The following is a 22638-nucleotide window of genomic DNA, read 5'->3' as shown; positions in this document are numbered from 1 at the left end:
CGACAAGCGAACTCCATTCAGTGACTTTGCCACTGTGTACAGCAGGAAGCGTCTTGAGATTTAACTAGAGATTCCACTGACAGGTTTAATTTACTGCTCTTTGTAGTCTCAGCAAGATTTCTCTCAGCACTGCGACAGGGATTCTTTGAACCTACTTGCTATGTGAGGCAGCTGGGCTGGCTTATGCATATTATCACTAAAGGTGGTGGAGGCAGAAATTTTGTTTAGAACATAACATGCAAAGGGATTAAATCAAATGAACTTGCCATGTAATAAAACACCATTCACTTTGCACAACATCCTTTCCTTTCAATGACTTATATTTAGGTCTGGTGGCCATTGTTTAATAAGATGTTAGATTATCAGAGTCGAACAAACCATTTTCCTTCAATGGCCACATGGGATATTTGAGGTTCCGTGACGTCCAAACAAATGAGTGATGGTGAGATACCAGTGGGGATGACAAACATGAAGGTTGCTGTAGCATGGAGTGATTTATTCCTCTTGAAGCTGACCTTTTGACACATTGAAGACATTCCACTGCTGGGTGTTATGAGTGACAGCAAAGTGGGCGATTTAGCGCAGTCGATTGATAGCACATTGTCAGTCTATATGATGATTTGGTGATCTTAACACACAGGATTTTTCTTTGTTATAGCATCCATTACTTAAAGGTATAGCGGAGGATTTTCTTTTTCCGGGTGGGTAGCCTATACTTTTGGTCCACCTAAGTGTCAATCATTCTGGTGATATGTTTACGTAAGGCCGTCGTACGTGCTCGTCCCTATGTAGTGGCTTTCTGCGCATGCGCACTTTCAGGTGTATTATGTGTGATGAGTTACGGTTTCATCTATTCCTTTGAAAATGGCTGAGGGTCGAAAGAGAAAAAATTTATACGAAGTGTATGAAAAGAAGAGAAAGGCCGCAGAATATAGAAACAAGACCAGAGTGATTTTGGGTGAATATTTCACACGCTGGCGTGCGCTAAAAGCACAGCTTGGACTTCCACTGATGCCGCAGTCGCGAAGATTCTACTAGACAGGTAAAGTTTGTCATGCTATTTGGAGAAATCCATTTAAAATCACTGCTAGTAAAAGTTAATGTAAGCTATGATTAGCGATGCTAGCCCTGGCACAAGTCATGCACCGCGTAGACACGGTAAACATCTCAATTTGTCTAAAGCACCCTTATGACCAAATGGTAAATGGTATCACGCTGAAATATTCTAAAACCTTGTGTGTTCATTTTCGATAATTACAATGTGTTCACCATAGTATTTATTACACAAATGCAACAAGCTACTTCTCCATTGCATATCATGTCTTGAGTCCTCGGTCACTCAACACATTTAATAGGCGTTCCCTCTCGGGAGCAAATAGAGTGTTGCGTATGTGCATTTTAAAAAAATTGGAGAGGGCGGGTCTTCTCTAAAATTCGGTAAGATCCTCCGCTATACCTTTAACTTTGAACTATTATAGTCCATTTAAATGACTTGTCATATTCTAATCCTCTCCATATCACAGACAGACTAGCAACATATTTCGAGAGCAAAACACATGTTCTTAGTTTGTTCATAATAAAAAAACATACCTAAATTTAAAAGTAACCACAAAATTTTGCCAATGCATTACTTTAAATTCTAAGTTATGAAAACATGTTATCGTCTGACATAAGTTATGTAATTTCCGTGACTGACTGTTGATGTCCTTCCTTGGTCGACACTATTTTATAAGCGTGTTGACTTTCAGAAATCCTCCTGACCCTGGTATGCAGCGTGTCCACTGAGAGACGCTGACGCAGATCAGGACTCCGGCATTCAATTGATGGAGTGTGATAAGGCCTGTTTGGGGCATACTAATAAGTCATCTTGTGGTGGATATTCAAAACATGAGCTGCAACCGCTCACGCCACCAAAGATAAATGTTATTCAATGATAACAGTTCTGGCTGATATTTTGTATGAATGAGTCTAATATTTTTGTTAATGTATACTTGAGAAAGATGTCTTAATAATATGTATCTATAACCTTATTTAGTTTAAGGGTATTTTGGTAACCCTTTACAAATAAGGTTCATTAGTTAATGTATTAAACATGAACTAACATCGAGCAATACAGTTTTAACAGTATTTGTTAATCTTTGTTAATGTTAGTTAATACAAATACAGCTGTTCATTGTTTGTTCATGTTAGTTCAGCATTAACTAATGTTAACAAATACAACCTTTGACAGAGCTGGAAAAAAATTATGCCATTCATGCTTGAGACTGTTTCAGAGGAGCTTACAGATTTGCAATAGAGCACACGGACCTCTAGTGGAAGTCATAGGTATGTTTGGGTAAGGAGAGCCATTGAGAAGATGTATAAGTGGTGATATCGTGACGCGCTTCATTCAGTGCGAGCCGAGTGAGAGCAAAGGAGGTTCTCCACATCTAGGACTCTGCTTTACACCAACTCTGCCAGCTGTAAAACGAATAAAATGGATAATAATTGTAAGTACTTCCACATTAAAAATTATATTTACAATGTTAAAATGTATTTTCAATGTTAAAATACTATTAAGATATATTTTGATAATCTTTAAATGGAAAATGCATCTATTTAATTTATAAATCATCAAAAACATGCTTATAAGGCTACTATTTGTAAAATAAAGGCTAAATGTGCTGGATTACAACAAAAGAAAATCTATACCTAATGCGTATGGTGTGTATAGTTCACAGTAAAGGTGAGAACAACTGAGGGATCATCACCGAGCAGCAAAGGGCTTTCCCTGTTCCTGGAGATCCTCATAGTGCCACCTGTAAAGCTAAAAGGCTGCCTATGTACTGGCTGATTATGTGCAAGGAAAAATAATAAGTTCTCTGACATTTGTGGAGAAGTAGGCTAGGTGTGCGCTTTTGGCACCATGGAGGACATCCTTTGGGCTTTCAATGAGTCAACTAGAAACTCAAGTGTCACCAATGAAACTTACGGCGTGAACCAGACGGTGAACCCCCTGAAGCGGAACGAAGAGGTGGCAAAAGTGGAAGTTACTGTACTGGCCTTGGTGCTCTTCCTGGCACTCACCGGTAACATTTGCGTCCTTATTGCAATCCACACAGCCAAGCACAGTCAATCTCGCATGTATTACTTCATGAAGCACCTCAGCATCGCAGACCTGGTCGTGGCTGTCTTCCAGGTTCTTCCTCAACTCATCTGGGACATCACATTTCGCTTTTATGGACCAGACATACTGTGCAGGTTGGTGAAATATCTTCAGACCGTTGGGATGTTCGCCTCAACGTACATGCTGGTCTTGATGTCCATAGACAGATGTATGGCAATCTGTCAGCCACTCCGTTCTTTACACAAGCGAAAGGACCGTTGTTACGTGATTTGTTCTTGGGCACTAAGCTTACTTTTCAGCATCCCACAGGTTTATATATTCTCCTTACGAGAGGTGGGTTCAGGAGTTTATGATTGCTGGGGAGATTTCGTGCAGCCTTGGGGAGCGAAAGCCTACATTACATGGATTAGTCTGACAATATGTATCATACCAGTGACCATTCTGAGCGTCTGCTACGGACTTATAAGCTTTAAAATATGGCAAAACTTTAAAAGGAAGACGAAGAAGGACCCGTGTATCAGTCTCACAACCAAAGCATCGAAAAGCAGCGCGCTCACGCGGGTCAGCAGCGTCAAACTTATTTCCAAGGCCAAAATCACCACTGTTAAAATGACCTTTGTCATCGTACTGGCTTATATTGTGTGCTGGACTCCGTTTTTCTCCGTTCAGATGTGGTCAGCATGGGATCCTGATGCACCAAGGGAAGGTAAAGTCTCTTGAACAGTTTGATAAGCATTTTATCTGTGCAAAATTGATTACATGGAGACGAGGGCTCATTGTTTAACTGTAGTTTATGGCATCGGTGAGGGAAATTCGATTAACAATTGGTTAGTCTGGGGATTTTTCATTTTATTGCTATTTTGGGGAAGTTACAAAAAGTTTTCCCACCCCAATTTTGCTTCTACATTTCTTGAACTTATACAGTAGTCCTATTCTTAGTTAAAAAATATATATACTTTTTTGATATTCCTATCTATCTATCTATCTATCTATCTATCTATCTATCTATCTATCTATCTATCTATCTATCTATCTATCTATCTATCTATCTATCTATCTAAATAATCTTCTAGGTTATCTAAGTTATTAAACTGCTAACAAAACTGATATTAATACTATACAGTTAAAGTTATCACAAAAGAGTTATTACTGGTCAACCAATACTCTGAATATTAGTGATATGTATTAAGAGTTTTTTTATTTTATAATATGCAGCTTTTTAATGGTAAGTTAATAATAATAATAATAATAATCACAAGTGTGTTTTCATAAATGTAATAGTTAATAGGCCTAAATCATGAAAACATAAAATGAAATTTAAAAAATAAGGTCGATATTTGCAAAATATCAGTCAACAAATGCAATATAGATATAGATATATGTTTTAAGCCAATAATCTTGATGGCAAAAAGTGTCCCAATCAACCTGAATTCACCCAACTTCACTTATTAAACAAGGGATTCTAGCCTATACACTATAGGCTCAGTTATGATGTCAGTTTGTTGGCAAATTAGGAAGGCTGTTTGCTATTGGAAGTTCCCTCAATAAGGTCTGTATACTTAACTTTCCCCATCTCACTTTCTAGACTGATTTATTTTCATCTACCATACTTGAACATGCTAAGCTAATTCTCACATTTATTTGGTTTCAAGTTTAATACAATTATCTGTCTGGTACAATTAAGATATAACTGACAAAATTAAAATGGTAGCCTAATGGGTTCATGTGAGATGGTTCCTGACCATGACTATTTTGTTCTTTCAAGTGTTCTTTTTAAGGCACAAAAAAGAAGCTTGTTTTAATGTATTGCAATTCATTGGATAAGAAGGTTAATAAGGTTCTATCAGTTCAGATCTAGGATTGCTTTGGTGGGCATCTTACTTTTAAATCACTCCAGATGTACTCCGCTATAACATCAGAGCTATAAAGACCGGCCTCAGGGAAACATTAATATTCAGAAGAGCTACACCGCTTAAATCATGCCCGTCTGCAGTATGAGAAATCACCCACCCAGACAAACCCAGGGAAAACTGGTGATAAATAACAGTTGTTTTGAATAAAAGAATGATGCAGCTATATGGCATTAATGCATTAATTGCATGATCGATACATTGTTTAGAAATAGTCATTTTGTTTTTACATGCACACAAAAGTCCAAGTTTTCAGTATAAAGAGACATTTAAGAACCCTAAAACTTTTGAGCTTACCTAAACAATTCATTGTTTAAAAATACTAATTGATGGATGTTTAACTCAAATTTTCGTAAACTCAAAAGTTGGATTAATCAGAGTTGCAAGGTTACTGTATGGCTTCTCTTGTGTGTTTGAAATAAAATGTCAGTGAACAATGTTCTTGCCATGAGATTTACCATGTTTTTCCTGCAATAAAGAGAGTCAGGTCACAAGTCGCACACTTCAGAGAGAAAATAAAATATTATCAGACTCAGAGGAAAGAGAGTGTGAGATACTGACATGCATCATGACCTCCAGCATGCAAAATATATAACCATGATTATTTACACATTATGGCAAGTTCAGCACAACATTCACAAAGTATAAATATTAAGACAACTCTGAACAGATTTACAGTATGCATGAACAGTGGCTGACAGAGCCATAGTGAAATGCAGTTAATAATGACATCTCCCCAAATGTGTGAAACAATATGTTTCTTTTGGCCAAGACCAATTGATTAGATTTATTACACTGATGATCTGATGTGTTCAAACCTCAGCTTTAGCTATAATAAGATTAAATGAAAGCCGAAAACAGCCACTTCTCGTTGCTTTATTTTCAGACCGTTTAGTTTGGCAATGTCATGACAGGTTTGGCCACTAGTTTTGTTCTCATCTTCATGAGTCTTACTTGAATTATAAGAGAAAAACAGCTTTCCACTAATTCTTTCATCTTTTTTGATCAGTAAAACGTTTGGACAAATGACACTCACTGACCTGAGGGCTTCTAAAATGAAGTTGCATGGATCTTTTATCTTCATTTTGTAATACTCACTACTGTTCAAATGTATGGGGTCGAAAAGATTTTTTAATTATTATTCAGCAAGGACACTGATCAAATTTGACATTACAGACTTTTACAGTGCCACAAAAAAAATCCATTTTAAATAAATGCTGTTTTTTTTTTTACTTTCTATTAATCTAATACTCGCTTAGTAAAAAAAAAAATATATATAGGTTTGCAACATTGATAATTACAAGAAATGTTTCTTAAGCACCAAATCGGCATATTATTTCTGAAGGATCATGTAAGACTGAGGACTGGAATAATGGCTGCTGAAAATTCAGTTTTGCCATCACAGGAATACATTATATTTTAAAAATATTAAAATAAAAATAAAAAACAGTTATTTCAAATAATAATATGTTGCGATATTACTTTTTCACTTTATTTTTTGATCAAATAAATGCAGCCTATAGGTGAATATAGGAAACTTCATTCAAAATGACTTACCGATCCCAAACTTTTGAACAGTCAGTGTTTAAAAGATCAGGTACCTTAATAGTTTTTATTCTGATGAAAAAAAGTACTTAAGTAGATAATCTTAGCTTTGCATCCAGTTAAAATGTTCTGTAAATCTTATGAAGTGTGCAGAATAAAGCACTTTTCTGGAAACTCTTTTTCATTGCTTCATATTAAAGAATTTCATTCTCTCTCTCTGTTCATTGATCTAACTGCCGATAGTACAGAGATGTGCTTGCCCAGTTTTCTCTGACTCCTGTGAGCTCAGCACAAATAGGGGAGAAAAGCAATACTCTTGACTGGAGCCCTATCTGGGTTTGTTGCTTACTCCTTCATTTCTAAATTCAATTTCCTTTTCTCTGAGAGACTGAAGGATCAAACGGAGAAATGTGTCTGGATGTTTGATGCGATTGACCACACAAGTGCATAAAAATGTACACGGAAGAACAAGTTCTTGTCAACCTTATTTAATCAATGTGTACAGAACATTAATATGATATTTTTTAGCTCACCGTAAATTGTTTATAATTGCCAAATTTTATTTTCTACTGGTTTGGCCTTCTTGAAAATCTGTGATGGTCATGATTGTTTGTTGAATATTGGGAATTATGCTGCTTTCACATGCTGATGGAAATTTCCTACTTCCCACTTCTGAAGTCGTGATTATGAGCTCTTCACATTAAGTGCTTTGTTGTCGGAAAGAATAGGAATCATGGAGGACACCTGGTTTATTCTTGCCTATTTCTTGTGGAAATCTTATTTAAGCCAGAATGTACCATTCGTTGACAACCCTATAAAATAAAAGCGCTATTGTATACATTCACAGCTATCTAGATCTAGTTTGTGTCAAATACATGCTATTCCGCTGTGTACAGTATAAATCATAAAATGTGCTTCAAATGGTTGTTCATATAGCCTATGTAAATAAGCACTATATTAATGACAAGATAGGCGATGTAGCTGTTGTGGAAACAAATAAAAAAGAATACCAGTCAACAGCAGCAATCGTTCTCTCCTCCGCCATGTTTAAAGTTTTTATATAAAACTCGGGTATCAAAATGATCTCAAAGTTTTCCAGTAGTAAATACGACTTGACAGGGCATTTATGTCCAGTTTTTAACAAGGAAACACTTATTTACTGATAGCACGTGAAGGCAGCATTAGTTGTTCCCCGTTTCTCCATATTCAGGCCGGTTTTTTTTCACGTGAATGCACATAAATGTGTGGTTTCATAGTTCATACACTATATTTTAAGATGTTCTCAGCTTCTTTCTGTTTGCTCAGATTCCCTTTGGCTCTTCTGTAGAGTCTGTGGTGTACTGTCAAGACCGGCATAACTTTGTCAAGATATTCCTTCTTTTGGATGCTTTTCCCACTAGGTGTTTTTATTTTCCTACATAGCCTAACCAGCACAACATATTTGGTTGTTTCTTTATTCCTGACACAGACATGTCATTTTAAAATGTACCACAGTATACTTTCTGAAAGATTTTTGGGTAAAGTGCTTTGATGGAATTTTTGTTCATGTATCAGATTCTTCTTTTTAACCCTCATGCGTCATCCTTTTCTCAGGAGAATGTTATTTATTTCACAGCCCATATACATTAGACCGCAATAGGCATGTCATGTTTAATCGCAGTACACAGTCATCTCACCACCAGAATACTAATCAGACCTTTGATTACTATCACCTGCTTCTCATTTCCTCTTTGCTTACTAACAATAGGACTACTCAAGAATGGCAAAGTCATGTCAGTATTCTAATGGTGATTTAGATCATGTTAGTGCTCAGATTTTTTATCTGGTTTTCTATATGCATATTATTTGTTGGTTTCGGATAAATTTTTTCCCCCTCAAGTGTAAATACCTGGACATGGATTGTCAATTTTTGTTTTAAGATACAATCACATTAGTGAAATTTTGGCAAAATCATGCAGACTAAAAGATTCATTGCCAACAGTGTATAGATGTATGAAGCACGGCTCACTTTGAAACCAAGCAGCTTTCTATTGGTCAACTCTTGACAAACTTGAACCCGTTGCAAAATTTCTATTTCTATGGACTGCACATTCTGTATTTCTATTTCCAGTGTTGTGGTCGATTTAAATTTGTGGAAACGGTGATCCCTTTTTTCCCCCAGGATTCTGTGATGAATAGAAAGTTCCAAAGAACAAAATTTATTTGAACATCGGAAATGGCTTTATTCTCTCTTTTGATCGATTTAATACTTCCTTGCTGAATAAAAGTATTAATTTCTTTAAAAAACATAATGACTCCAAACTTTTGAACAGTAGTGTATGTCATATTTTACCATCGGTTTAAAGAAGCTATAAGTGACTACAAACCATGGTTTTCATTTCTACTCATGCCTGAGAACACCTCTTTCCCATGATGATAATATCCCAGTAATGAATGACCTTGATTGGCTCATTGCTTTAATGTAAACAGGAGCAAAATGAGTTTACCTCAGTCAGTCATCTCCTGCTTTCTAGCTTAGCAGATCTTTCAGCATTGTTATGAGCAAGCAAACAATCTGTTGTTTATTCTGTCTATATTTGTCTGCTTGTACAAGATCTTTGAGAAGGACAGCTCAATGACAGATTGCATGATTAAACCACAGTCCACCAACACTGTTTTTTATTTAAAAAAAAAAGAAGTCATCTGACATGCTTCTCACACCAATTATTTTTCAATGCCATATAGTGTATTCATATCCCTACAAGATTGGAGATAGTGATAAAGCATGTCTGAGCTTGGGACACTGTGCTGAATGACATTGAAACTTTCCCTGTTTTCCTTTTTCCTTTCTGGACTTCTAAAGATTAACAGTACATTGGCACAGGCCCGTATTAAGATGCTGTAGCCAAAATAAATCACTTAATTTGCAAATGACTGTTGAATTAGTGTAATGTCTTCCCAGTGATATGTTTTCATCTTCCCCAGATTTCTGTCGTTCATTTAGATTTGATCTGTGCTAATATCAGATCTGAGGGATTGCTCTGTATGAGGTTAAATACAGGACACTACCGTATATACTATTAATCTCAAATAGCTCTCAAATATCAGTTTGGCAGGAAATATCACTCTTATACTGAAAAATAATAACCCCAATAGTGTAGGATTTCCTACACTTTGTCACCGAATAGGACATGATTTTGTCACTTAAACTGATGCAATGAATTTATGATGTAATGTTTCATTCTTTTTGTAATTATCCATTTTTATAAGAGACTCAATACCCTTTCCATTAATACATATGAAAGTATACAGCTGTCAAAAATATATAATATACTTTCACTCTGAATTTTTTTTAAATAATTACAAAAAAACGTCAAGTAACATTGAATTAAACGTGATTTAGAAAGTAGAAAGATTGAAATAGTATTTTCTTGTAAAACATAGTCGTTTAATCTTTGTTTTATTTACAACTTTGAATATTATTGGTAACACTTTACTTACTTTAGTTTAGGGTCCAATTCTCACTATTAACTAACTATTAACTACAACCTTTGCCTCAATAAACTTCAAATACTGCTTATAGTGAGTTAGATGTTAAGTTTAGGTATTGGGTAGGATTAAGAGATGTAGAATATGGTCATGCAGAATAAAGCATTAATATGTGCTTTATAAGTAGGCTACTAATAAACAGACAATATCCATTGATATGCATGCTAATAAGCAACTAGTTAAAAGTGAGAATTGTACCCTAAACTAAAATGTTACCAAGTATTTTTTATAAATTTAAGCTGCAGTAGGGAGTTTTGAGAAAATGTTGACTTAGCCTGAAAATTTGAACAAGCACAACTTACAGGTCCTTACACAACTTACACAACTTACAACCCCCTTGCTCTCTGCTGCGCTACAGCCCTCCCTCCACAGCTCCTCCTTCACAGCGCAGGCTAGTAAGTAGGACCACCGATGACGGCGGATTATAAACAGTTATGGAACATTCACTAATAGGGACGAAACATCAACAATATGCTTTACATTGACTATGGCCTTCCCATACTTTGACTACAAACTTGGTCCTCAAATCATTATGTATTTTGCAATACATGTAACTTTATAACGTTGCACTCTTTCTTTAAGTTATAAATAGCTAGTAAGATAACGTTAAAGGATTAGTTCACTTTTAGAAAAACTTTTGCTGATAATTTACTCACCCCCATGTCATCCAAGATGTCCATGTCTTTCTTTTTTCAGTCGAAAAGAAATGAAGGTTTTTGATGAAAACATTCCAGGCTTTTTCTCCATATAATGGACTTCAATAGGACACAAACGTTTCAAGGACCAAATGACAGTTTCAGTGCAGCTTCAAAGGGCTTTAAACGATACCAGACGATGAATAAGGGTCTTATCTAGCGAAACGATCGGTCATTTCAAAAATAATTAAAAAACTTTAAGTTTTATAAGCACAAATGCTCGCCTTGCTCTGTTCTGTGATGCACGTTCGTGATCCTGTTCGAACTCGTTCATCAAAATGAACAAATCTTTTTTCGAGTCATTTCGTTCGTTGAATGAACGAAATGACTCCGAAAAAGACTCGTTCAAAATGAACAAATCTTTTTTCGAGTCATTTCGTTCGTTGAATGAATGAAATGACTCAAAAAAAGATTTGTTCATTTGGATGAACGAGTTCGAACAGGAGAGTCACGAACGACGGTACGCACTTGCGCTGTGCAAGAGAGGGGTGATCAGCGCGTACACGAGCGTGATTGACACTGCTAAGTCATTCCTCCTGGCGCTGATTGGTTGTTTCTGACCAGGAGCGGTGTATTTCTGCAAATGGCAATAGGACCACAGGGAGGAGCCAGAGGAGCTTGATTTTTTCACAGATTATCTGTCTCATATTCTACTGTCAGGACATAAAGAAAGTTTTAACAAATATTTTTTAAAGTGGTATAACAAAGTCCTCCTATGAAATTGAGGTCATGTGCAATTATTGAACTTATTCATTTTCCATCAGTGCTTGTGTATAACAAATTAAGAAAATAATTTTAACATTAATGATCCTTATTCATATAATTTAATTTTCTCACTGTATGTTTAATTAATATCCATAGAAGGAGACAACAGTGGCGTATGAAATGTGTAAGTGTGTAATTTCAACAAATAACTATTAGCATCTCCCAAAACATGGATTTATGTACAGTTAAAAATAACTTCCAAAAGAAAAAAAATCTCACAAAAAAATTCCGCTATATATGTACAGTATTTGTAGAATGGAAATGTGATGGATGTTAAAGGTTCTTTATGGAACCATCAATTCAAATAAAGAACCTTTATTTATAGTCAATATATAATAAAATATAATAGACAAAATATTATGAAAGCACTGACAGCGCAGAATATTTAACCTAAGGTTAAATCAAGACCACACAGTTGGAATACAATGTGTGTTCTCTTTACATTGTTTTGTTAAAGCTGTTTCTTTTCCTCTACAGCAATGCCCTTTATCATCTCCATGCTGCTGGCCAGTCTGAACAGCTGCTGTAACCCCTGGATCTACATGTTTTTTGCTGGCCATCTCTTCCATGACCTTAAGCAGAACCTGCTTTGCTGTTCCACATTTTATCTGAAGTCCTCTCAATGCCGCTATGATCCGGAGCAAGATTCCCGTAAGAGCAACTCTTCCACCTACGTCATCAAAAGTACCAGCAGCCAGCGGAGTATCACCCAGACCTCCGTCACATAAACCAGATTTACCTCAAAACCTTTTGTTTGCTTCACAATTTCAAAGTCAGATGAAGGACAAGAAAGCTAGAATGTAAAGCCACACAAGACTGCAATGCAAGCTAAATGTCACAATTGGTTTCCTTCGGCTGTGTTTTCGTTTGGGAATCATTCAGAATGTCATTTTAATTACTCCACTTCTTTACACCCGTTTTCTTTTCTCCGAGGACATTGAGCATGCAGCAGTCTTCTGTTCCTTACCTTCATGTATTGTGTTTCTAAACATTACAGAGTGATCGTTGTTCGATTCTGACCATGTATATGGTCTAGTCACACGTCTTCATCGTTTGAATTTCTATCTAGTTGTGGATACACATTCCGTTAGGCCGTATAATTGTGTCTTGGTTTTAAATTTTAAAACAAACATAAATTTGCTGTGCTTGATGTAGCTCATGAAAGCAGGATGTGGGGGAATTAGCTCTGATGATTGTGGTACAAAACATAACAGCTGTTATGTGCCGCATAAAAGCTCCGTTCATTGACATAGATCTGTTTAGGAGGAGCAAAGTTTGCATATGGCCTGAACAGCTAGATGGATTTACACTTGGCCGATTCTCAAGCCACCAGATCGGATTTCTGTCGGTCTTAAATGTGTCTTAGAGTGTCCAAGTGTAAATACCCTCGATGTGATGTAAACATGTAAAACCACTGAAACTTAAAGGAATAGTTCACCCAAAAAGGAACATTTTGCATCTATTACTCAACCTTATGCTTATTCAGAAAAAAGGAAAGAAAAGCAGTGAAAAGTAATACAATTTTCACAACTTATTATCTTAGATGAAGTTGACATACTTTGTACTGAAGACGACAGTAGGACTATATCATTGTATGAGCTGTTTACACGACACCGCTTTCAACAAACTTTTAAAAACTTTTTATGTGTTTTGGCCGGTCAATTACAACGGCGTTTTGGGGGCCTGAAAATGCAAACTTTTGAAAACGGGATTTAAAGTGCAAGTTTTTGAAAATGATACCGTTATCGTCTCCACGTAAACAACAAAACCTCGACTTTGTGAAAACGGTGACGTCATGCGCATGCGTATTACGTGTTCAGTCTATTAGGCGTGTAGTGTTTCTTTACAAAGTGACATCGCCAACTACTGGCCTGGAATGAATAATACAGCGTTTTTAGTCTTTTTTTCGGATGCGTGTAATCGGGGATCAATTTTTGACAAATTGTTGTCTGTACACAAAAATGCAATTATTTTTTTTTTCGTTTTTAATACATCGTTGTTGTGTAAACACCCTTTATGCGTTAAAAGGAGGCAACTGTCACTCGCCACACAAAACAGCTTACTGTACATGCAGAGTTGGGAACAAGATGGGCTACTGAGAAATATGGCCAGTTGCTCATTTTTAATTAACTTGATTTGTCAAAATAGATTTTTTTGTTTGTTTGTTTGTTTGTTTTAAGAACACAAGCACTTTTCATTCTTGGCACATACATGTTCTTGGTACCATTGTTCTTCATCATTTTACATGTAAACTTTACTGTCCAGCCTAGAGGACCACATCTCTTTGCAAAATGTTTTCTGCAATGCATCATGGTAATCAAATATGACAAACACCCTATTTGTTTTTAAAAGTGAAGGACTGGTTGTTTACTCCACTTTTATGGGTGTTTGTCTTGTGTGAAGGAGTATTGTAATCAGTAAGATTAAAGTGTTTATTCCACTTACATATTTTGCTTAATATTGCTCTAAATACTTATGATTATGTTTGTTGCTTCATCTTTATAACATATTCTGAAAAAAACATGTTTAAGAGGACAAGGACATTTTACATAATTGTTTACGAGTGCTGCAAGATGAGAAGGAAAAGAGAAAATGATAAAGGCTGTATTATCAGCATTTTATAAGGTTTAAATACTCTATTCACTGAAACTATTGTTACTTTCCCCATTTAAAAAGCTACTGATTTTTCCTCCTGAAAAGTATAATGCCTATTTACATATGTGTAGCTGTAGATTTTATTTATTGAAATAAATTGTATGCATTGATGTCTAACTGTGAGTAAATGTGTTGACAAGTGGAATATAAAAAAGCCATAGTGGAATATAAAAAAGCCATCTAAAGTGAAGAGTTGAAAGCAAATTTATCACACTGTAAAAACATTATATTATATATTTTTGACAGCCCTACACTTTCATATGTATTAATGGAAAGGGTATAAAGTCTCTTATAAAAATGTGAAATTACAAAAAGAATGAAACATTACATCATAAATTCATTGCATCAGTTTAAGTGACAAAATCATGTCCTATTCGGTGACAAAAATTATTTGTTGAGTGAATTAGTTGTAGTGCGGCAAACTGTAAATTTGCTTTACACAAATTAAGGTAGAGAAATGTTTTATTCTCATCAAAAACCCCATACACTCATTTATTTTTTAACCTATAAAGCACAATTCAAACCATTATTGTTTCAAATGAAATGTTTAATTATTAGTTGTACAGAATACACCTGACATTATCATGATAAAAATACCTCACTCAGCAACATACCAATTTTAATCTGTCAAACTTAGAAACCCCATGACATCAAATAAGACTTATTCTCCATTGTCAGTCAGAGAGGCCTTTCATCATTCATACAGTATGCCTCTCTGAACAAGCAGGTGGCCAAATTCTGAATTGCTCCCAAAGCCTCTTACATACACTGAGAATATAAAACAATGCATAGGGCAGCATATGCATTTCTTTCGTTTTTAGGGAACTTTTACCCAAAATCAGCTATTTGTAAAATAAAACATTTTCCTCCAAGGACTGAACATGTAAACCTTGACTTGTCTAGGAAATCTAAACCTCTTTGCGTAATGCCACCCGTACACTGCTGAAAATCTTCCCCAGAGCTTCGAAAAAGGGGTCACAGAAGGTGTGGATGCAGAGAGAGTAGATTCGACTCAGGCACTGGGTCTCGATCAGATAGCTCTTAATGCAGGGCATAACTGCCCAAATGTGACAGAAGGAGATGCAGGCAAAACAGAAGCCCCACAGCAGCGCCACTGGGATGCCAAAGATGGCGGACAGCACTCGGTAGCACCAGTACTTGGAGACGGTGAAGGTGGTGTAGCTGGCCTTCCACACTCCATCCATACTGTGGGTGCCATCGGGCTCGGCTATCACATCCTCAAAATCCACCTGGGATAATTTGGGGGGGGGGGGGGGGTGGGGGGGGGGTGGGGGGGGATATGGTAACATTAATGGTTAGTACAAATTTTCAAGAACCAGAGATTTGCTGCCAAAGATTGAGTAATCAACAGCCAATGTGATTTCGCAGGCATGCGGCATGGGTTTGCTTCTGGTTGTGGTCCTAAAATGGATGATGATTAATTCTCCAAACAGCGACATTTGATACCAAAATCCTCCCATCAGTAGAAGGCAGCTTGTTTATTTTAGCTTCAATCTCATAACAACTATAGAGAGTATTAAGAGGAACTATTTCAGCAAGGTATTTAAAATCTTTATGTAACTTCTATTTAAGAGCTGACAGAGAAATGTCTAATATGCAGTAAATATGCTAAATGCAGCTTGGACGCTAACACGCAGTACTGACAACATTTGGAATTAAACTCTTGAATGAGAGGGAGATAATTGAAAATCTAAATCTAGAAAAAAATGAACACTTTCGTTCATAAAAGATGCTTAAAATTGATCAAAAGTACAATAAAACTCTATTTCAGATAAATTCTGTTCTTTTAAACTTTGCATTCTGAAGGTGTATCAGTTTCCGAAACAATAAAAAAAAAATCAATCTTGATTTTAATATAAAATGTTTCTTGAGCACCAAATCAGCATATTAAGAATGAGTTCCGAATGATCATGTGACACTAAAGACTCCATATATATATATAGATAGATAGATAGATACATAGATAGATAGATAGATTGTTTATTACATATCTATATATAGTGAGAGGTACACAAAGTGTTGCTAATGACAACAGTGATCTTACACTCACAGTCAACAGTGAAAGAACACCATAGTGTAATTTTTACCATCCTGTATACATTTATATACACAGATCAATAAATAGCACAATTTCCCCTACTAATCTAGTGAATTATTTAAACACATGGGAGCTACTGAAGAAGTAATACATTTTACTGTCTGACACACCCTTTTACCTCCTTCTATAAATACTGATAGTATGGTCTGTCCTGGCAGAAGTAGGTTTGGTGCTATTTTTGGGTCATGCCATTTAGCTGCATCATAAAGTGTAGTGCAGCTCACACACAAGTATAAGTCTGTCTCTAAGGACCAGATCAATCCACTCAAATCAATTCCACCATTTAGGAAGTTAGTGAATAGTTTGCATGCTTGCTCAGTTCCTCAAAATGTATTTATATATATGTACAATTATTTTGTCAAATATATGCTTATAGTGCTATTTTGACTGAACAAAAAGGTAATATACTTTAATTCTTTTGTGCAAGCTATTCATTTCTGCAAATACTTCCCAAGACCAACAAGCTTTTTCTTTTCCTTTTTTTTTTAAGGCATTTCAAATGAAATAGCTGTCAAACCAAAAACACACATACCTTCACAACATCTTCATTGATCTGTTTTGGGTCCCTGTTGATCAAGTCAATCTCCTTGGTGTGACTATCCCTCAGGATTTTCTCCTCGTTGGTGTTATACTGGTCCGCCATATTGGGGGCCTCTGGCCCAAGACTGGTCAGAGCAGGATTTATGTATTGCAGAAGTGTCCGAAAGGAAGGAGAGTAAAGCAAACTAAGTTATCGTCTGAAGGAAAAGTGTCGGAATGGCCCCACAGTCCCTAGTCCCAGTTAATTCTCCAATCTGTGGACTGACGACACGCCTGGAATGCGAGGGACAGCTGCACCGGCCAGGGCTCCAGTCTCTCTCTCTTGCTCACGCTGACTGTCTCACTCAGTACGTTACCCTCCTCTACCCCCACCCATAACCTATTCTGCCCACAGAGCCCATACTGCCCAGTCCATAACTCACACACTTGGTAAAAGCACCTCTTGAAGGGGAAACCAGGGGCCATGTCACATTTCACACACGGCTGCGGGGTCAGCCAGGCAGGAGTTGCACAGTGGCATGAATTTCCACTGTTAAGTGTTGCATTGAAAACTGATGCCCAAAGATTTTTTACAATACATATTGCCATTTTCAAAGCATTAATATGAGGTGTGTTAAACTATTTCAGTGTTATTACAGTATTGTTGAGAATGAGATGCTGTTTGTATTATTATTTTAAATAAGCTTTAATTTTTTTAAATTTTAAATCCAGTTTAAGTATTTTGGTTGTTGTTGTTTTTGCTTTTTTAATTAAGTCTATATAGTTTTTTAATCATTTTTAAATTCCAAAAAATTAGAAATGTTGTCTTGGCCACTAGCTGAATTTTCTAAAATATATATATTTTCTTTTCTTTTTTCAGCATTTATTTTAATTTCGATGAAAATACAAATATAATAACCATGTTATGTTAAAAAAAAAAATAACACATAATAACACGTAAAATATTATGATGTTAACATTTTAAGGCTTATATTCTCCCAAAATAAAATTAACATTAAATTAAATAAACGACGATTGTACTGCTAAAAGAATGCTAAAATTTGTATTATGTTCTGGGATTGAGATAAAAAGGTCTCTATAAGGTCTTTGAGTGTCTGTCCATCACTTTGCATAATTCCATTGACATAAACAGCATAAAATTAGCTGCTGCCTTGTTTTTATTATTATTTAATAACCACTAATTACGTAACAGTTTCAGCTTTTGTGGAATCCTGCAGTTGCTGTACATCACTTTTTATTATTATCTAATGAATGACACTACTGGAAGGTTAAAAAAGGGATTTTTAAACATTCTTTGCTCAGATGCACCAAAAATAGGAACAGGGAGCTTTAAATGTGCCGGAGGTGTGTGTGGAATGTCTTTCTGCTAATTAGAGAAATATTCTCAGTGTTTTGTGAGTTGGGCTGGGGTTCAGGACCTGAGGGAGAGAAGAACAAAAATACCCCACCCAGACATGCCTGTGATACCGTTTATATCTGTGGGACTGTTTATAACAGCGGGGAGTGAACCAACCTCGTCTTTACTTAGCAAAAATCCACAGACAGGCCGCTCTACTCTTTACTAAATTAACAAGCAGAAGAATATTCAAATGTGGAAGTTAAAATAAGAAGCTGGCTGCTGTATTAATATGCAAACCTAATGCTTGAAGTTTTCGTTTTCAGCAGCCGAAGCTTAGTAATTACTGTTTTTAAACAAGTGATTTTCTAAGCAGATGAAACATACAGTAGTATGAGGAAGGAAGAGGATGAGATTATTCACAAACTCTCCCATTAGCAGCTTTTTCCTCAAGAGATGTATTGTTTTTATTTTATTCATTCTTAAATGCATGATTTTTTTGTTGTTGATGCTCATCTATCAGCTCATCCAGCAATTTTGGTGTCCCAACTGTGAACCAGGGATTTGAATCAGCTCAGCTTTACACATAAAATAGCAAATGATGACGACTACTATTAAAAATCTGTCAAAGAAAGATGGGATCAATGCAAGCATCATTGGTATGCAAATGTGGCTTTTCGAGAATGATTGTGTATCTGTTTAAAAAGGCCACCACGGAAAAAGACAATCTTCTTTTAGTCATGTAACTGTCAACCACAGCACACATTCTCACAATAACTTTCATCGCAGTTTCACCCCATATAGAACACTGCACTATAGGAAAAAATGGATTATTTTAATGGTGAAAGATTGTAAAAATGCTATGGTAAAAACCTGTTAATTGCTTAACAGTAAGTTTCCTAGTGTATGGTGAATAACTGTAATTGATCTAACATTACATGAAATAAAAAAAACTGTTAAATTTACAGTTTTTGGAAGTGGGAAAAAAGTCAGTTTTATATATGCTGCAATTGGATGTCCAACATTATATTAAACTAAAGAGACATACATGTATGTCATGTAGACTGTATGAATTTATGTCATTTTCTGGAAACCTTTGCATTTAAAAAGCTGATCCTGCTGTGTTCTGTAATGCAGTTAATATTTTTCCAAACTAATTCTGATGAATCCAGCACTTCCCAAAGCTTCTGAAGAAGGGGGAGATCGCAGTGTCCAGCACATTATGCCAGACCACCTTCATCCACTGCAGGTTTGTGACCAAGAGCTGCACACTGGAATTATCAGCCTAAAAATGAGAGAATGCAGATAAGTCATTATTAGCTTTCTGGTCGTCTTTTAGACTTCAGTCCAGATTTTTGACACAGCTGACTACATTTTCTTGGCTGTACTTTGGAGTCAGATAAGCCTTTATGGCAAATATATTGATTTACCTGACAAACCATGCCATTTTAAGTGCACTTGGCTATTATTTTTTTCTGGAAAAAATTGTATAATATGTGATGTTCCACGATGCTCTAATCCTGGACCCACATGTTGTTTTTAAAGGGTAACTAAACCCTAAAACAACTTTTTTTAGTTAGTGGTCTGTAAGACTGGTGCTTGATTAATGCTGTTCATTGATTCAAGTAAATCTTTTGACATTTGGGTAAAAAGTGTTTTAATTCTACAATATATGGTATAAAAAAGTCTGAGTGCTGCCCTCTTCAGGTTGAACGGTTGTGTTACTGCATGACATAAGCAGGCACCAGCTCACCACACCCTTGCCTACAGAGAGACCCGGGTCTCAGGTGCATGCCATTGGGCTTTGCCCATTTTTCCAGCATTTTTCAAATATTCCCAGTGGGTGGAGTCAGGCTCTGACCATGAGTTACCCTTTAACAGGGAATGTACCAGCTTTGTCTAAGTTAAAGGGGTGGTATAATGCCCTTTTCACAAGATGTAAAATAAATATCTGATGTCCCCAGCACAGAGTGTGTGTGTGTGTGTGTGTGTGTGTGTGTGTGTGTGTGTGTGTGTGTGTGTGTGTGTGTGTGTGTGTGTGTGTGTGTGTGTGTGTGTGTGTGTGTGTGTGTGTGTGTGTGTGCGTGTGTGTGTGTGTGTGGCTCTGATTACCACTAAAATGACAGAAACTGTTCTGCCTTTTATTTTAAAATGGAGTCAGACAAAGATGGAGAGACTCAAGAAAAAGTGACTACACGTAGAATGCAACAGGACGTCTCTGAATGGTTAGTTGATGAATTTATGTTGCTGATGTGGAGTTAACTATCTTCAATTAGCATATTCTGCCATGATAAGCTATAAATCGCTCATAGGAACTGTTGTGAGATACACACAGAGTAGGGTGGCCACCATCAAACAAACCAAATGTGGGGTGATTATAAGTTTGTGTGGGACAATGTGGGACATGTTACCAACTAAAACATAACCTGAAACTGTTATATAATGTTTATCTAACTTAATAAAAAGATTTGTATTCTGCCTTTCACGTGATAAAAATTATTTGTTCTTTATTCCCTTCCAGAAAACACCATTACATCACTATGAACGTAACATAACATGTTAACATAACATTTATTTTACATGACATTTAAATTCAACATCAAGGTGCCCAAAGGCAGCAAGCATCATGCAGATCACTATTTTTGAATCATTTCTGACCAAGTCCAACTAAAATCCAACAAAATAAATAATGAACAAATAAAATATAAACCAACATGAATTTAGATAATTGACAGTCTTATATATTAAGAATATATTAAACAAAAACGTCCATATTTTTTAGAAAGGATGTGAATTAAAACGACCACAGCAGGCAACAAGTTGATAAATTCTGTTAAATTTTACATTTAATTTACTGAATTATCCATTTGTTTTCTGACAGAGAACGCATGGAACGAATCACCGCTCCACATTTTGATCGACAGCCGTCTCAACTAGTGACGCGTTTACTCCTGTCCTTTCAACTATTGGATAGGATTTTAAAAACGGCTGTTGTATTTTGTACTTCTGACGAAGCGCTGTTAAATAGGCTATAGGTGAAAAACTACGCCGCAAAAAAAAAAAAATGCTTTCTTAAAAAGGCAAAAGAACACATGCACGTTTTCTTAATATGATAATTAAATGCGGGACATTTTCTCAATATGTGACGTGCGGGACAAGGGGTGAAAATGCTGTGCGGTACAACGCAAAGCGGGACTGGTGGTCACCCTAACAGAGTGACTTTCTAATGCATGTGAAAAGACGGATGTCTTTTGTGCTCGACTACTACAACTTTTCCTCTTCTCAACATGGACTGCGTGTTCCCGGGGGCGGGGTTTATGTAAATCTTAGGGTTGGTGAAGTCACTAACCCGTGAGGAATGTCGTGTAGTACCAGCCGTTTTTTGTAGTCCTTAAAAAACAATTTCTTTTAAGCAAATGTCTCCCTTTGCTTTGAACTTTGAGCGTTGTAACTTTGCAGACGTTTTTTATGCTCAAACAGCAACATTACACAGAAAAAGAAAAGTGAAATCATACTCAACCACCGGAGGAATAGTAGTCACCTCATATGATTTAAGCTTCTGTCACAGATGTAAGTGTGTTATTGGTCTTGAACTTGAGCAAAACAGTGATTCTATTGTAATTAGAACACATTTAAAGTGGAAAAAATCACCACACACTGTTAAATTTTTTGACTGGCTTAAAGGCAGGCATGGAAATGTTACTATAGTAACTATTGTTTAAAACACTGTGTTTATCAGTTATTTTCTGTGAACAGGCAACACTTTTAACGTTCAAAATTAACAGTCGTTAATGCATTACAAGGTCATGATCTATAAAAAAACAATATTTTTACTGTATTAATAAGTTAATATAGTACAGGGTCAGTAAGTAATTTTTAATAAAAAATGTTAACACTTATTTTTAATAATAATACAACTAATATATTTTAGTGTTAAAAATTAGTACATGGAGAAAATAAGATTAATAAATGGTGTAAAAGTATTTTTGATTGCTAGTCCATGTTAGTTAATCTGATTACAGTTCTACTGTTATGAAAACGTTGACAATAATTCATGTTATATAATGGTATAATTTATATATACCATATATTTATAACATATTTTCAGATCCTTCCATATATCAAACTTATTAACTAATATTAACCCTTAATTATTATGCATATAGATGTTGTCACATTTTTGCTTTATGGGAATTTATTGATCACGAATCGTGACTCACCGTGTAGACAGATGAGGACAGCAAAGAGTACACCTGCAGCCAAAGCAGCAGGGAAACGATGAGAGTCTGGACACCTCAAACAGTGCATGAGTCCACAGACACACTTATCAAAACTGCTCACCGAGACAAGCTCTCTGACATCCTCGAAACTCACCTGAGTGGACAGATACATCATGAGGGAAACTATTTTAGTCTGCCGCGTAACTTTAGATCTATAAC

General features: G+C 36.0%; 2 protein-coding genes across 2 annotated transcripts; one reads left to right on the top strand and one right to left on the bottom strand.

The window, feature by feature from the left end:
• Positions 1-2391: 2391 nt before the first annotated feature.
• Positions 2392-14321, top strand: oxtra (oxytocin receptor a). Its single transcript, XM_077198163.1, has 3 exons — positions 2392-2489; positions 2714-3812; positions 12027-14321. Exons 2-3 carry the CDS (start codon positions 2906-2908, stop codon positions 12275-12277), a joined length of 1158 nt encoding a protein of 385 aa, XP_077054278.1. The 5' UTR covers positions 2392-2489; positions 2714-2905; the 3' UTR covers positions 12278-14321.
• Positions 14322-14733: 412 nt separating this feature from the next.
• cav3 (caveolin 3) lies at positions 14734-17205 on the bottom strand. The gene is made up of 2 exons (XM_077198165.1): positions 16856-17205; positions 14734-15454 (listed from the first exon to the last, which is right to left on the bottom strand). The coding sequence occupies exons 1-2, from the start codon at positions 16964-16966 to the stop codon at positions 15113-15115; spliced, it is 453 nt and encodes a 150-aa protein (XP_077054280.1). The 5' UTR covers positions 16967-17205; the 3' UTR covers positions 14734-15112.
• Positions 17206-22638: the final 5433 nt, after the last annotated feature.

The sequence above is a fragment of the Siphateles boraxobius genome, unplaced genomic scaffold (genome assembly GCF_051911475.1).
Source record: "Siphateles boraxobius isolate OS27281-9 unplaced genomic scaffold, OSU_SipBor_1 41, whole genome shotgun sequence".
Taxonomy (NCBI): domain Eukaryota; kingdom Metazoa; phylum Chordata; class Actinopteri; order Cypriniformes; family Leuciscidae; genus Siphateles; species Siphateles boraxobius.
The sequence above is the reverse complement of the archived record's forward strand: the minus strand, read 5'-3'. Positions and strand labels throughout refer to the sequence as shown.